The sequence below is a fragment of the Neomonachus schauinslandi genome, chromosome 16 (genome assembly GCF_002201575.2).
Source record: "Neomonachus schauinslandi chromosome 16, ASM220157v2, whole genome shotgun sequence".
Classification (NCBI taxonomy): domain Eukaryota; kingdom Metazoa; phylum Chordata; class Mammalia; order Carnivora; family Phocidae; genus Neomonachus; species Neomonachus schauinslandi.
The window spans coordinates 12409090-12421701 of NC_058418.1; the positions used below are offsets into that span (position 1 = coordinate 12409090).

The following is a 12612-nucleotide window of genomic DNA, read 5'->3' on the forward strand; positions in this document are numbered from 1 at the left end:
CGGGACTGTTCCCCAGCCCCACCACCCGTTGTTTTATCAGAACGCAGTTTTTGCAGTTGGCTTGTCGATTTCATTCACCACTGCGTGTCCTGTGCCAAGAAGAGTGTTTAGCACGATAGGTACTCGGCAAGTATTTGCTGAGTTTATGGTGCTTCCTGGGGGCCTGACAGTGGGTGTATGTTGGCCGTGGTGGTGTGTACCAACCATGAATACCACAGGACTAACATACAGGAATTCTTCCCTTACCTGGGAAGAAAATGAAGCTCGGAGCCGGGACATCAGCTGCTCATGGGGAACAGCTAGGGGGTCCACCAGGCAGACAATAAAACCAGGATCTACTGACCACAGAACCTGCGGTTGCCAGTGTGGTGGGCGAGGCGTTTCCACTTGCCATCAGCAATAAGGCCTGCCTCTCAGCGGAGATAACAATCCCTTTCTCCTTTCAGTCTTTCGGATCCTACAAGGAGAAGGACTGTATTTGGTGCTGTAAGTATCACTGCAAACGTGGATGATGTTCCTCTTTAACAGAAACGAGCATAGCACGAGCAGGCTTGGGCTTAGAGCCTTTATGGAAGATGACCAGAAAGAATTGAACACTCTTCTAATATTTATTTTTGTGGTCAATTTTCTACTTCTGGCAAATGATCTCAGTTTTCTATGTACATGACCTGAGAAAGGGTCTTAAGCAATATGTGTATTTTTGAGTCAATTAAAAAAATTTCCAGGGGCGCCTGGGTGGCTCAGTTGGTTAAGCGTCTGACTTCAGCTCAGGTCATGATCTCAGGGTCCTGGGATCGAGTACCCTGTCAGGCTCCCTACTCGGCAGGGAGTCTGCTTGTCCCTCTTCCTCTGCCCCCCCTCCCCATTCTCTCTCAAATAAATAAATAAAATCTTTAAAACAATTTTTTTTTTTTCCAGAATCAGGTTTGTTAAGAGACTGCTAAAGAAGGTCCCTCCTTTGATCTCCCTTCTTATCCATACCTTCAGGGAGATTACATGACTGTCCAATCAGAAACTCCATTTCCTAGATTCCCCTGCAGCCAGGGGACTGCAGGACGTGGTTCAGCCACCTGCCCGAGGCTCCTGGCTGGCGGGTGGCCAGCAGGGAAGATTAGCGGTGTTTGAAGTGGCCACACCCTTTGTGCCTGGTCAGTGGCTTCCCATGTGGGCCGGGCACTTCCATCAGCAGCATTGGTGCCTTCCTGAAGTCCACACTGCAGCTCAATCAGAGACTGCAAACTTCAACTCAAGTGTCTCAAACCCAGGCTACCACTCCTTCTATCCTTACAATGAATTCCTGAGCACCCGGTTCCCTTCCTTTTCTTCCTGAAGTATCTAGCGTGGTTTCTGGGGACTGTTGCTACGACAGAAGGCATTTTTGTGAAGATTCAAAAAAGGCGAAGAAAAACCTTTCTTAACACTACCAAGTTAGGAAAAAACATACGAATCTACAAAGTAAATAGTGCCCCCTTAAAGGTGGGTGGCATCCTTGTGTAGTACACAACCTGCCCAACTGCACATGGCAGCCTGGGTTTCAATTTCCTGCTCTGAATGCTGATGGAGACAAAACAGAAATTTTTCCAAACTAGTAAAGATGCCTGAAGTAGACAAAGTTACTACATTATTCTGTTTTCCCAAGGCTGCAAACCCCAGCATGCTAAGAGGTTCAAACACCCAGAATATTCTGATGTGCAAGAAAAGGCGGCACAGACGACAAGGAAATAAAAACGACAGATGGTTGTGAAAAACCGAACCTCAAAAAAAACCATTTTAATTCCAACCTAACAGCGCCAGGTGCAATGTCTGGGGACAGACTCTGGGTACAATGCTGTGTGGCGACCACTCACTCACACACGGCTCTGAGAAGGCCCCCGAGGGGGACTTACCTTCAGGGGGCTGAGCCAAGGGGGGGAAGGGGTGGCCCCAAAACAGGGGGCAGGGGCAGGCAGGGGGAAAAGGTGCTACTTCTTGGCAAAGGAGATCTTCATGGCATTGTTCTGGGTGATCTTGAAGCCCTGCAGTGCATCACGAGCAGCCCCTGCCTGTACCTCATTGTCAAACTCCACAAAGGCGATGTCGTGCCGCCCGGGGACCAGTCGGACCTCCTTGAAGCCAGGGAACCTGAAAGAAGGGAAGAAACCCCAGGGATCCAGACTTGGTATCTCCCCCGAAATGTTCTGGCATCGGGAGCCTAGAGAACAGGGATACTGCTACACATCCTACAATGCACAGTAAGAAAGGATTATCCAGCCCCAAATGCACACAGTGTGAAGCTGAGGAACCCTAACATAAACAAGTACACACAATGTAAACGTGTCATTTAAGGAAATATTTTAACATGAACACCCATGTCTATGCAACCACAACTTAGATCAAGAAACAGGACACACAGGAGGGCCTGGGTGGCTCAGTCGTTAAGCGTCTGCCTTCGGCTCAGGTCATGATTCCAGGGTCCTGGGATCAAGCCCCGGATTGGGCTCCCTGCTCAGCGGGGAGTCTGCTTCTCTCTCTCCCTCTGCCCCTCCCCCTGCCTGGGGGCTCTCTCTCTGTCTCAAATAAAATCTTTGAAAAATAAAAAAATAAAAAAAACAGAACACTGCCCCCATGTCCTTCCCCAATCATAACGCACCCACCCCGTTCCAGAAATAAACACTACCCTGACTTTTTATGATCCGCTGTTTCTCTCACTTCCCCCTTGTCTTCCCTAACTTCCTTCCCCATTGGGCAACCATCCTCATGCGTGCTGGGTACACTTTCTTCTGCCGCTGTTCTTACAAAGTACGTATTGTTTTACAGAAGGATATACGTGTGATATTGTTTTTTTCGGTCTTACGGAGTTTCTCAAAATTCCCTGTCGTGTTACAAAGAACCATCCGTGCTGCTCTATTCTTCCAACTGCCCCAGAGCAGGTCATGGCGAGTAGCGCGTCTGACCTCTCCCTCTTCCCCAGGCTGGCTCCAACTCCCCACCACCCGGAGGAATGAGGTCCATCCACATCCCTTGGGACTCACCTTAAGAGTATCTTTAGGATATTAAGATTAGAAGCAGGGTCACCAGGTGAGCACATACAACCTGCTTCACTGAACGCAACAGCCATAGTGGTTACACCCCATCCCCAGCACATGAGGTTTCAATCATCCCCATCTCCCACCAACACAGTTTGATTTTGCAGCCGATTTGGGCCTCTAGCCCATGCTCGATGCCACCTTGCCGTTATTTTATACACACCAAGCACTTTTCTGATTTAGAGGCTGGAAAGAGGAGGCCCAGGGACTCCCCCACCCCTCACGAAGTCGAGGAAGGTCCCGCACTGCTATACCCTAGGCCTGCCACTACCATACCTCCTCAGGCTGTGGGCCTGGCCTCAGTTTCCACCTTTTAGGCCTCTAGTCACTGTCCTGCCTGCAAATGCTAAGCAGGCTCAGGGCTCCACAGCAGAACTCTGAGGCCTGGCCCCATGGTGCCATCTCCTGGTCATTGCCCTCTGGCCCCTGCAAAGCTACTGGCCCCACTTACTGGTTGAAAAGCATGGACAGCATGAGCTCGTTGGTCTCCTCGGGCAAGTTGGTGAGGAATAAGATGTGATTTGGTGGATTTTCTGAAAGCTGCAAGGAAGTGATAGAGCCCATGAGTCTAGGGGTACCTAGTGCCTTCCTGTTTCCCACCCCCACCCCGCTTGAATTCTTTCTGCCCCCTTCACCTGACATCGCTGATGTTGCCTGTCTACACCACCTTGCCCCCACCAGCCTACAAGCCACTAAGAGCACTGCTGTATCCATCAGTGGGTGCTCCGCAGAAGTTCACCGAATCAAACCAGGTTCTGGTCACCGCTCCAGCCTCACCCTGACCGAAGCTCCTCCAACAATCCCTCTCTTTCCCTCCAACAGACCCCCCACCCGTCCCTTTCTATTCCCATGTTCTAGCTGTTTATGAGACCCCAGGAGAAGGAGACACTTACAGGCTGGGCAGGCGGCATCTGCCCCGGCATAAGCTGCTGCGGGGGCATGGCCCCTGGCGGGATCTGGCCAGGAGCCAGGCCTGGAGGGGGGATCATGCCAGGAGGCGGCATGTAGGGAGGCTGGCCAGGCATGTGGTGCATGATGCGGGGCGCCTGGGTCATCGGGGGCATGCCCTGCGGAGAGACGGAGGGCAGGGCTGAGCGGGGCGGGTTTGGTGTCAGCAGGAGGCAGAGCGGACCAGAGGGTGTCAGGAGATCCAGGGTGTGAAAGACACAGGGGAGAGAGCCCAAGGCACCCATGGAGACAAAGGTCACCCGAAGGAAAATGGATGGAGCAAAACTGACCCAGGCTCAAGGCAGATATCAAACTAGAAACTTAAAAAAATTTTTTTAATGTAGAAAAACTAGCCAACGTGACCCAACTGTTCATCACTATAGGAAAAAAAAAAAAAAAAAGACAGGAAAATGCTAATGACTGTTAACAAAAGGAGTGGAAGTAAACACTGTAATGAGCAGTTATACTTTTCCTTGGGAAGGGGGGGAGAAAAGAGACCTACAGCGAAAAGAGGAACAGAGAGCGGAAGGCGGAGATGGACAGGGCTAGACAGGGCAGATGTGGAGAGAAATGGAAGGGAGCCAGCCCGAAGGCACACAGCTCATGCCCCCAGGGGAGACGGGGCTGCCGGTGGCGTGGGAACCACAGCTGAGGACTCAAAGGTAGACAAAAAGCTGGGTGCAGAAGAGGGGATTGGGTAAGAAGAGGGAAGCTGAAAAAAAAAAAAAGAAGAGGGAAGCTGGGCAGGAACCCCGGGCCCGCTGCTGACGCCAGACAGAAAATGACCTGGCACTGGTGAAAGCCGGACAAACAGTGCGTGACCCGGGCAGAAAAGCCAACGTGGAGACCCAGCAGTAAGGAACAGATACAATTCGCCTAGCTCTTCTGAAGTACTTCGTGCTTTCTCGATTCTATTTAGAAAACGGGGCGTTTCTACTTCTCGGGCCCTCACAAAGGTCACGAAGAGATTTTCCCGTTTCTTTCTAGAAGCTTTATTGTTTTAGCTGTCACACTGAGGTCTACGGATTCATCTCAAATTAACTTATATAGCTGAAGTAAGACTAATTCTTTGCCTCACAGACATTCAATTCATCCATTTATTAGCAAAAAAAAAAAAAAAAGTCCTTTCACCACTGGACCTCGGTGGAGCCTTCACCAGCTGAGAAACCATGCCTATGTGGACCTACTTCTGGACTCTCTTCTGCCACCTGGTCCATCTCCATCCCCTTAGGCCAATGTCACATTATCTTGACGCCTACAGCGGGCCCCCCAGCTTCATTCTCCTTACCTGCCTTGCCTTTCCCCAGCCCTGTGGAAATGGACCGCCAATGTCCCCAAAATTCCTGCTGGCATTTTGATCGGAATTGTGTTGAGTGTTAGGCCAATCTGGAGGACTGGCATCTTAGCAAGTTTTGAGTCGCCTGTCCATTTGCTGAATTCACCTCCCATTTCTCTCAGTGAATGTTCTATACTTTTAGTAGGTGGTTTTTGCACACCTTTCGTTGGATTTAATCCTGAGCTATTTTAAAATTTGGAGTCTACTTGTTTGTTGCTAGCACAGAGAAATAAAACTGACTTCTTCCACACTGACCTTCTCTCTGGTGAGCCTGATAAATTAAATTCACTAATTAATCCAAAAAAGTTGGTTCGTGGCTTCCTCTGGATTTTCTGCATAGACATTAAGACATAGGCAACAAGATTAAGGTCAAGGGGAGAAAGAAACCAAGGGACAGAGACACAGAGAAAGAAAGCTCCTGAAAAAGTTGGGGAAGCACAGAGGCATTTCCAAGTGCAGAGTCCATCACCCAAGTGCGCAATCCCTCAGAGAGAGGCACACAAGTTCTGGAAGGAAATGGAAAGGGAGGGGGCCAGAACCCCAAGGAGAGACCTCCCCCACCCATTGTGCCCACATGCCAGGCCACAAGGCTAAGGCAGGCCTGATGGGGAGAGGGCATCATCTCTGGGCCCTGGCTTACCGGGACAGGCCCCTGGACAGCCCCCACCACGGGGGCGGCTGCCCCACCCTGTACGGCCTTCTTGGCCGCTGGGGTCTCCTGGCTCTTGGGCTTCCTCTTCTCCCGCTTGCGGTCCCGCTCCACGAAGGTGCCCTTCATCTTGGCAATGATATCCGAGTCAGTCTTGGCATACTGAATGCGCTGCCAAACAGAGAGCAGAAGGGTGAAGAGCGTCAATCTCAAAGCCAAATTGCCTGGGTGCAAAAGCAGACCTGTACCAGAGGCTCAGTGAGTAAGGTTATGGAAATCCCTTGGCCTCAACGTCCTCATCTGTAAAATGGGGACTGTGGAAATTTCCCACTTGAAAGGATGACTGTAAGGACTAAATGAGCTTAAGTGCTTGGAATAGTCGCTGGCACGCATTAGGTGTTCGGTCAGTGGGTTGCTGGGATTCTGAAGGAAGATGGGACAGTCCTGAGCATCAGGCCAAAGGCAGAAGCCCGAGAAAATAGGGCCAGGACAGGAACACTATGCAGGGGGGTTCCAATCACACAAGAGTTTAGACCCCCAGGCTAAAGCTCATGCTCAGCGGTCTATGGAAAACCTCTATTCTGGGGGTACAGCCCACAAAGGCCCCTGCCCTCATGCTGTACGTGGTGAGAAAGACACGAAGAAAAAGATTAAAAAGTGGCCGACTCAGAGCATGCGACTCTCAATCGCAGGGCTGCGAGTTCAAGCCCCAGGTTGGGCGTGAAGCCTACTTAAAAAAAAAAAAAAAAAAAAGGTAAGAATCGAAAATTTCAGAGTGTGGCTAAGAGAGGCCTCCGTGAAGTGACACTAGTGTAGAGACAGAGAGGAAGATCTAGGAAAAAAGCGTTCTACCAAAGGGAACAGTAGACAAGGTGTGCAGCATGTTCAAGATCAACGGGGATGAGGAGGGAGGAGTTTGGGTTTTTTCCCTGGGAAAAGCTGGGAGCCATGGAGTGTCCCAAGCAGGGAGTGAGGACATTTCCCGGGTGTGCTGGAAGCAGCCCTGGGACTGCACATGGAGAAGAGCCTGTGGGGAGCAGGGGTCCAAGCAGAGACCAGGAAAGCCACAGGGGAGGAGGAAGAAGCAGGCAGCGGCAGAGGTTCTGAAGGCAGGCCTGACAGACTCCCTCACAGAACTCACTCTCACGTGAGTGTCTGAAATGCTCCGCGCGGTGATTTGGGGAGCAGGGGAGGAGGATCAACACGGTAACACTATGATCTTTATACTTCAAGAGCGAGTTCCCAGCTGTTCCAGAAAAGCAATGGAAGATGCACTAAGTCTGGGCTCACACCCAGAGGTGACAGCAGGCACATCCATGCCCCCTCCACACGACGGTAGGGTTCCAGGCTACCCCACGGCTCCCGGGGCCCACTGTCTTCCACGGGAGGTGACCCGCCTGGGACCTGGACACCCAGCATTTGCTGTTCCCTCCCCAAGGGAGTTGGTTCAAGGAGGCATAGTCCCATCAGGTGAAACTCCACTGATAGAGGGATAAGAAAAAGGCCCCAAGAACCAAAGATGGCTGCCAGTGATACGGCAGGAATGCTAGTTCAGGGCGGGAACTTTAAGCCATTCCCCACCGCCCAGAATGCAGCCCCGCTGGCTGTCCACTTGGTCTCTTGAACCCCTGCAACCCACCCATTTCTACCCATTCATGGCCCCCACCCTGGTCCTGGCCAGGGCTCCTTCACACCCAGCCTCCCCTAACCTCCCGCCTCTAATTCACTCTCCCCAACAGCCAGAGGCATCTCCCTAAACCCTTCCATGGCTCCCAAGCACCCCCACCCCACACCCACCCTTCGCTCCAGCCAAACCGACTTGACCCACTTTCTCAACTACAAATGCTCCCAGTTATCTAACACTTTCTCCCCCGCCTCCCCCAGCTAGTCCTTCTCCTTTGAGCTTCACATCCAGAAAGCCTTCTCTGAACCCCCAGACTGGGTGAAGTGCCTCTCCTAAGCTCCCCCAATATCTGTGCACTTCCCCTATCCCAGCCCTGGCCCCTCTGGGTCGTCACCATCTGGGGTCTGAAAGGGCAGGGCTGGGGGCTCCCTCGGTCACTTGGCGCCCCCCCCCACCCGCCCTAGTACAAAGAACAGTAAACGCTGACCAAGAGCCAGAGAGATTCCTGACTTTAGGGGACCAGACTACGAGTGACAGGAGGTCCAGACCCACCTAGTCTGCCACGGCACTCACCATGGGCTTGTCGTAGAAGGGGAAACCCTGCATGGAGCGCAGGGCGTTGGTGGCGCTGCTGACCTCCTTGAAAATGACAAAGGCCTGGCCCCTCATCTTCAGGCTTCGGGAAACCAGGATATCCAGGATCTGGCCAAACTGGGAGAAGATGGCATAGAGGGACTTCTTCAGCTCTGCAGCGGGAGGAAGGGAAGGCCCATGGGTGACTGGAGGTCTTGGTACCTTGTCCTGGGGGCTGAGTTCCTTTTTCAGAGCCGAGCGAGGCCCAGGAGGGAAACCATCAGCCACCTGACACGCTGTCACAGGTCGGGAACCCCTCAAGGGCCAGCAATACCAGCAGGGGTGGGTTGTGGGGGCTCCTCTGAGAGCATGGAGGGTACGGGTACCTCCTGCTGGATGAAGAACAGGAGGCCCACGTAACAAAGGGCCCATGACAAATGCTCGATAAATGTGAGCGTGCTTTTCCCCGTCACCAGCACCTTGACCCAGGCCTGTGTGAGGTGGCCCTGGCCAACCTCTCCAACCTGGTCCCCCCACCTTCCACCCCACCGCCCCTATCTCCAGTCACACTGGCCTCAGAGCCCTTTCCCGGGCCGGTACCCGGCTGCTGCCTCAGGACCTTTGCCCCGGCTGCTGCCTCCACCACAAGGACCTTTCTCCTGATGTGTACACCACTGCCTCCTTCTAGTCACCCAGCTCTCAGTAAAAGTGTTCCCACTTCAGAGGCCGCCCCCGACCATCCTGTCTTAACAAAGGTGCCCCGTTGTCACTCTCCCCACTCCTTGCACCCTACTTGCTTTTCCTTCACAGTATTTCCCACCTCCTGACCTCACATTTGCTTCCTTGTTTGGCTATCCTTAACTACAAGCCCCTCCAGTTGGCTTACTGCAGTGGCCCCAGGTTCAGTGCAGATTCTAGCACCCAGGTTTCACCAAGAACATTTGCATGAAGAAAGAGACCACTAAATGTTTTACGGAAAAAACTTCACTAAGTTCTCACCACCACTTCGTGAGACAGCGACCGGAACGGTCTCAATTTTACAAACAGGAAAACAGGCACTCAGAGGATTCATTGCTGGCTCAGGAGGAGTGCCCTGAAGATACTGGGAAGAAGCTACAGAGCGGGGACCAGGACCCAAGTCCATCTGAACCCCCTGCCACCGTATCTCACAAACAAACTACCACACCTGACAGAAAAAAAACAATCTTATGCAAAGAAGGCATCTGAGGGACGCCTGGGGGGCTCAGTCAGTTGGGGGTCTACCTTCGGCTCAGGTCATTATCCCAGGGTCTGGGATCGAGCCCCACATCAGGCTCTCTGCTCCGCAGGGGGCCTGCTTCTCCCTCTCTCTGCCTGCCACTCCCCCTGCTTGTGCTCTCTGACAAATAAAATCCTTAAAAAAACAACAACAAAAAACAAAACAAAGGAGGCATCTGAGCTGAAGACACCTGCTGAAAGACTAGGTGAGGGAAGAAAAGAAAATAGTGGGGTAAAGAGGGAAGCAAAATGTGTTTTGGCAAAATTTGCCAAAAATTCTCCTGATGCCATTTCTGGTGTTTCTCTCCACCCCCATGAACCCAGTTTGGGCCTCGGTCATTCCCCTGGACTCTGGGCCTCTCTCCCTTCTCGCCCACTCAAGTTCACCCTCCATACGTTGTCCTCACACCAGACTGTGTCCCTCGCCTGGCTCCCTGATGGCCTCAGGACAAAGTCTAACGGCCCACCCGCCCACAAGATCCCACAAACTATCAGTGCACTGCTCACCGAAAGGTTCTCCCTGTGTCACAAGCCTCAGTCACACAAAACTGCTTGTCGTTTCCAGAATGGCCCGGGCCCTCTTTTGCTGCTAGACATCTGCACATGTTGGTCCGGGTTCGGAACACTCTTCTCCCTCACCACGACATGTACACTGTGCTTCCCCTACCTGGAAGGCTTCTCTGAAATGTCTCCTCTTCTATGAGAGAGAACAAACCCCTCTGGCGGGATGCCCCATCCCAGTCCTGACCACTCTGCTTATGCTTCCCCAATCACGGCCCTGGCTACTCTGGGCTACCGCTGTCTGGAAGCAGGTCTGCCTTCCCCACTGGACTGTGGCCCCATGAAGGCAGGACCAGGACTGTCTGTCACCAGTGTTTCCCCAGCACCACAGAGTACTGGCTGGGCACGATACTCTAAAGGCACAAGGGGATTGACATGCTTGTCTGGTTTTCTTCAACAGCTCAAACTTAATTCCAGCAAACTCCTTTGGTTCTCCCCGAGAATTTTCTCCACCCCCGCCAGAATTTTCTTTTTTCTTTTTTTTTTTTTAAAGATTTTATTTATGGGCGCCTGGGTGGCTCAGTTGGTTAAGCGACTGCCTTCGGCTCAGGTCGTGATCCTGGAGTCCCGGGATCGAGTCCCGCATCGGGCTCCCTGCTCGGCAGGGAGTCTGCTTCTCCCACTGACCCTCCCCCCTCTCATGCTCTATCTCATTCTCTCTCTCAAATAAATAAATAAAATCTTTAAAAAAAAAAAAAAGATTTTATTTATTTATTTGACACAGAGAGAGTGTACAAACAGGGGGAGCGGCAGGCAGAGGGAGAGGGAGAAGCAGGTTCCCCACTGAGCAAGGAGCCTGATGCGGGGCTCGATCCCAGGACCCTGGGATCATGACCTGAGCCGAAGGCAGACGCTTAACCGACTGAGCCACCCAGGCACCCCCACCCCAAAAATTTTCTTAAGGGGATAATAAGTGATAAATTTTATCCAGCCCTTACTAACGACTGGATACCATAAAGGGAAGCACTGCATGGATGTTTGGCCAATGTAATCCATGTAACATCCATGCAAAGAAAGTACTAAGGCTTTGTTCAATTTTCTTTTTTTTTTAAAGATTTTATTTATTTATTTGAAAGAGAGAATGAGAGAGAGAGAGCAGGAGAGGGGGGAGGGTCAGAGGGAGAAGCAGACTCCCTGCCAAGCAGGGAGCCCGATGCGGGACTCGATCCTGGGACTCCAGGATCATGACCTGAGCCGAAGGCAGTCGCTTAACCAACTGAGCCACCCAGGCGCCCTCAATTTTCAAATATAGAAAATGAAACTCAATAAAGGTGATAAAGAAAATGGAAAAATACGTCCAATGTCAAGAATAGAGTTCTTAAGCAGAATTCCACACTGGTGGCCTCAACCACTTTACCTTGTTGTGTGACCCTGGGCAAGTCACATCACCTGAGTCTGATTCCTAATCTGAGAAAGAGAAGTAACAGCTCCTTCCTGAAATATTGTGAGAATTTAACTTAATAAAGATGTCCATATCAGTACCTGATAATGGTGTTAGCCATCTTACTCGTATTTCATTTCCTTTTTGAAATCAAACACCTCCACAGTGGGCTGATCACTGAGTACGTGACGGTGACCAAGACCATCCCAGCGCTTACTCTCATGGAGCTCACACACCAGTGCAGACAACCCCGTAAGAGCCCAGAACCATCAGGGCTTGAGCGGGACATGTCCAGCGCCTCTGGGAAGTCAGAGGCAGGCACCTGAGGGGAAAGGGGACGCCGAAGGGTTCTTGGAGGAGTCCTGTGAGCTGAAACCTTCAAAGACGAACAACAGTGACCAGGCTAATGGCCAGAGTACAAGATGGACTGGAGGCGCGTTAAAGACACAGGAAGCAGTGTGTGCAAAGGCTGAAGGATTAACTGACGGTTTGGCTGGAGAAAGCGAAGGAAGAGAAGTGAATGCGGGGTATGCAAGAGGGGGCCGGCTCGTGCGAGGTAACCTGGAGTCTGGACTATCCCCAGAACTCACCATCCTTCTTGATCTTCTCGTTGAGGTTGTTGATATAAATAGTGTGGTTGGGGCGGGTCTCGGGAACTGCCATGGAGATAGATGCCGAGGTAGAGCTGAAAGAAGGAAAAAAGGTAACTTCAGCCCTGGGTTTCTCCAAATCCTCTGCCCCCAAACGGGCTTAACGGGCTGCTCAGGGATCTTCCTCCCAGGAGGAAGTCGGGAGAGGCGGGAAGGAGGCACAGCTTGGAAAACAAAGCGAAAGCTGGACAGCTTCTTCTCCCCGCGTGGTAGAGGGAGATCTCGAAAGGTTTACTACGAGTCCCAAGATGCTCTACGCGACCCAGTAGGCGGAGCGTCCTAAGTGGCGAACCCCATTGGCCCACGAGCTCAAAGGACGGCCCAGCAGAAAAAAACCCGGATGTAAAAGTCAGTTAAGGAAAGACACGACTGAGGCGCCCTAACCTCGCGCAGCGGGAAGATAGTTTCCCCACACGAGGCGCGAGAAGGCCCAGGTGGCAAGCGCTCCGCTCGCCCGGCGTCGATGGCCGCCATTGCCCGAGATTACTCACCAACAGAGCCGCAGCTCCTGCAAGAGTCACCTCCTCCGTTTCTGAGAGCCGACTACCAAAGCTTCCTCTCCTGGTCC

The 12612-nt window shown here is 52.1% G+C and overlaps 1 protein-coding gene across 2 annotated transcripts; it reads right to left on the reverse strand.

Moving 5' to 3' along the window:
• Window positions 1-1738: 1738 nt before the first annotated feature.
• Window positions 1739-12586, reverse strand: SNRPA (small nuclear ribonucleoprotein polypeptide A). 2 transcript variants are annotated; one of them, XM_021701016.1, is made up of 8 exons: window positions 12536-12586; window positions 11985-12079; window positions 8196-8368; window positions 5990-6169; window positions 4084-4132; window positions 3959-4016; window positions 3517-3605; window positions 1761-2121 (listed from the first exon to the last, which is right to left on the reverse strand). In XM_021701016.1, exons 2-8 carry the CDS (start codon window positions 12055-12057, stop codon window positions 1985-1987), a joined length of 759 nt encoding a protein of 252 aa, XP_021556691.1. In that variant the 5' UTR covers window positions 12058-12079; window positions 12536-12586; the 3' UTR covers window positions 1761-1984. The 2 variants fall into 2 exon arrangements, with proteins under 2 accessions (XP_021556690.1, XP_021556691.1); XM_021701015.1 differs by having other exon boundaries at window positions 1739-2121; window positions 3959-4132.
• Window positions 12587-12612: the final 26 nt, after the last annotated feature.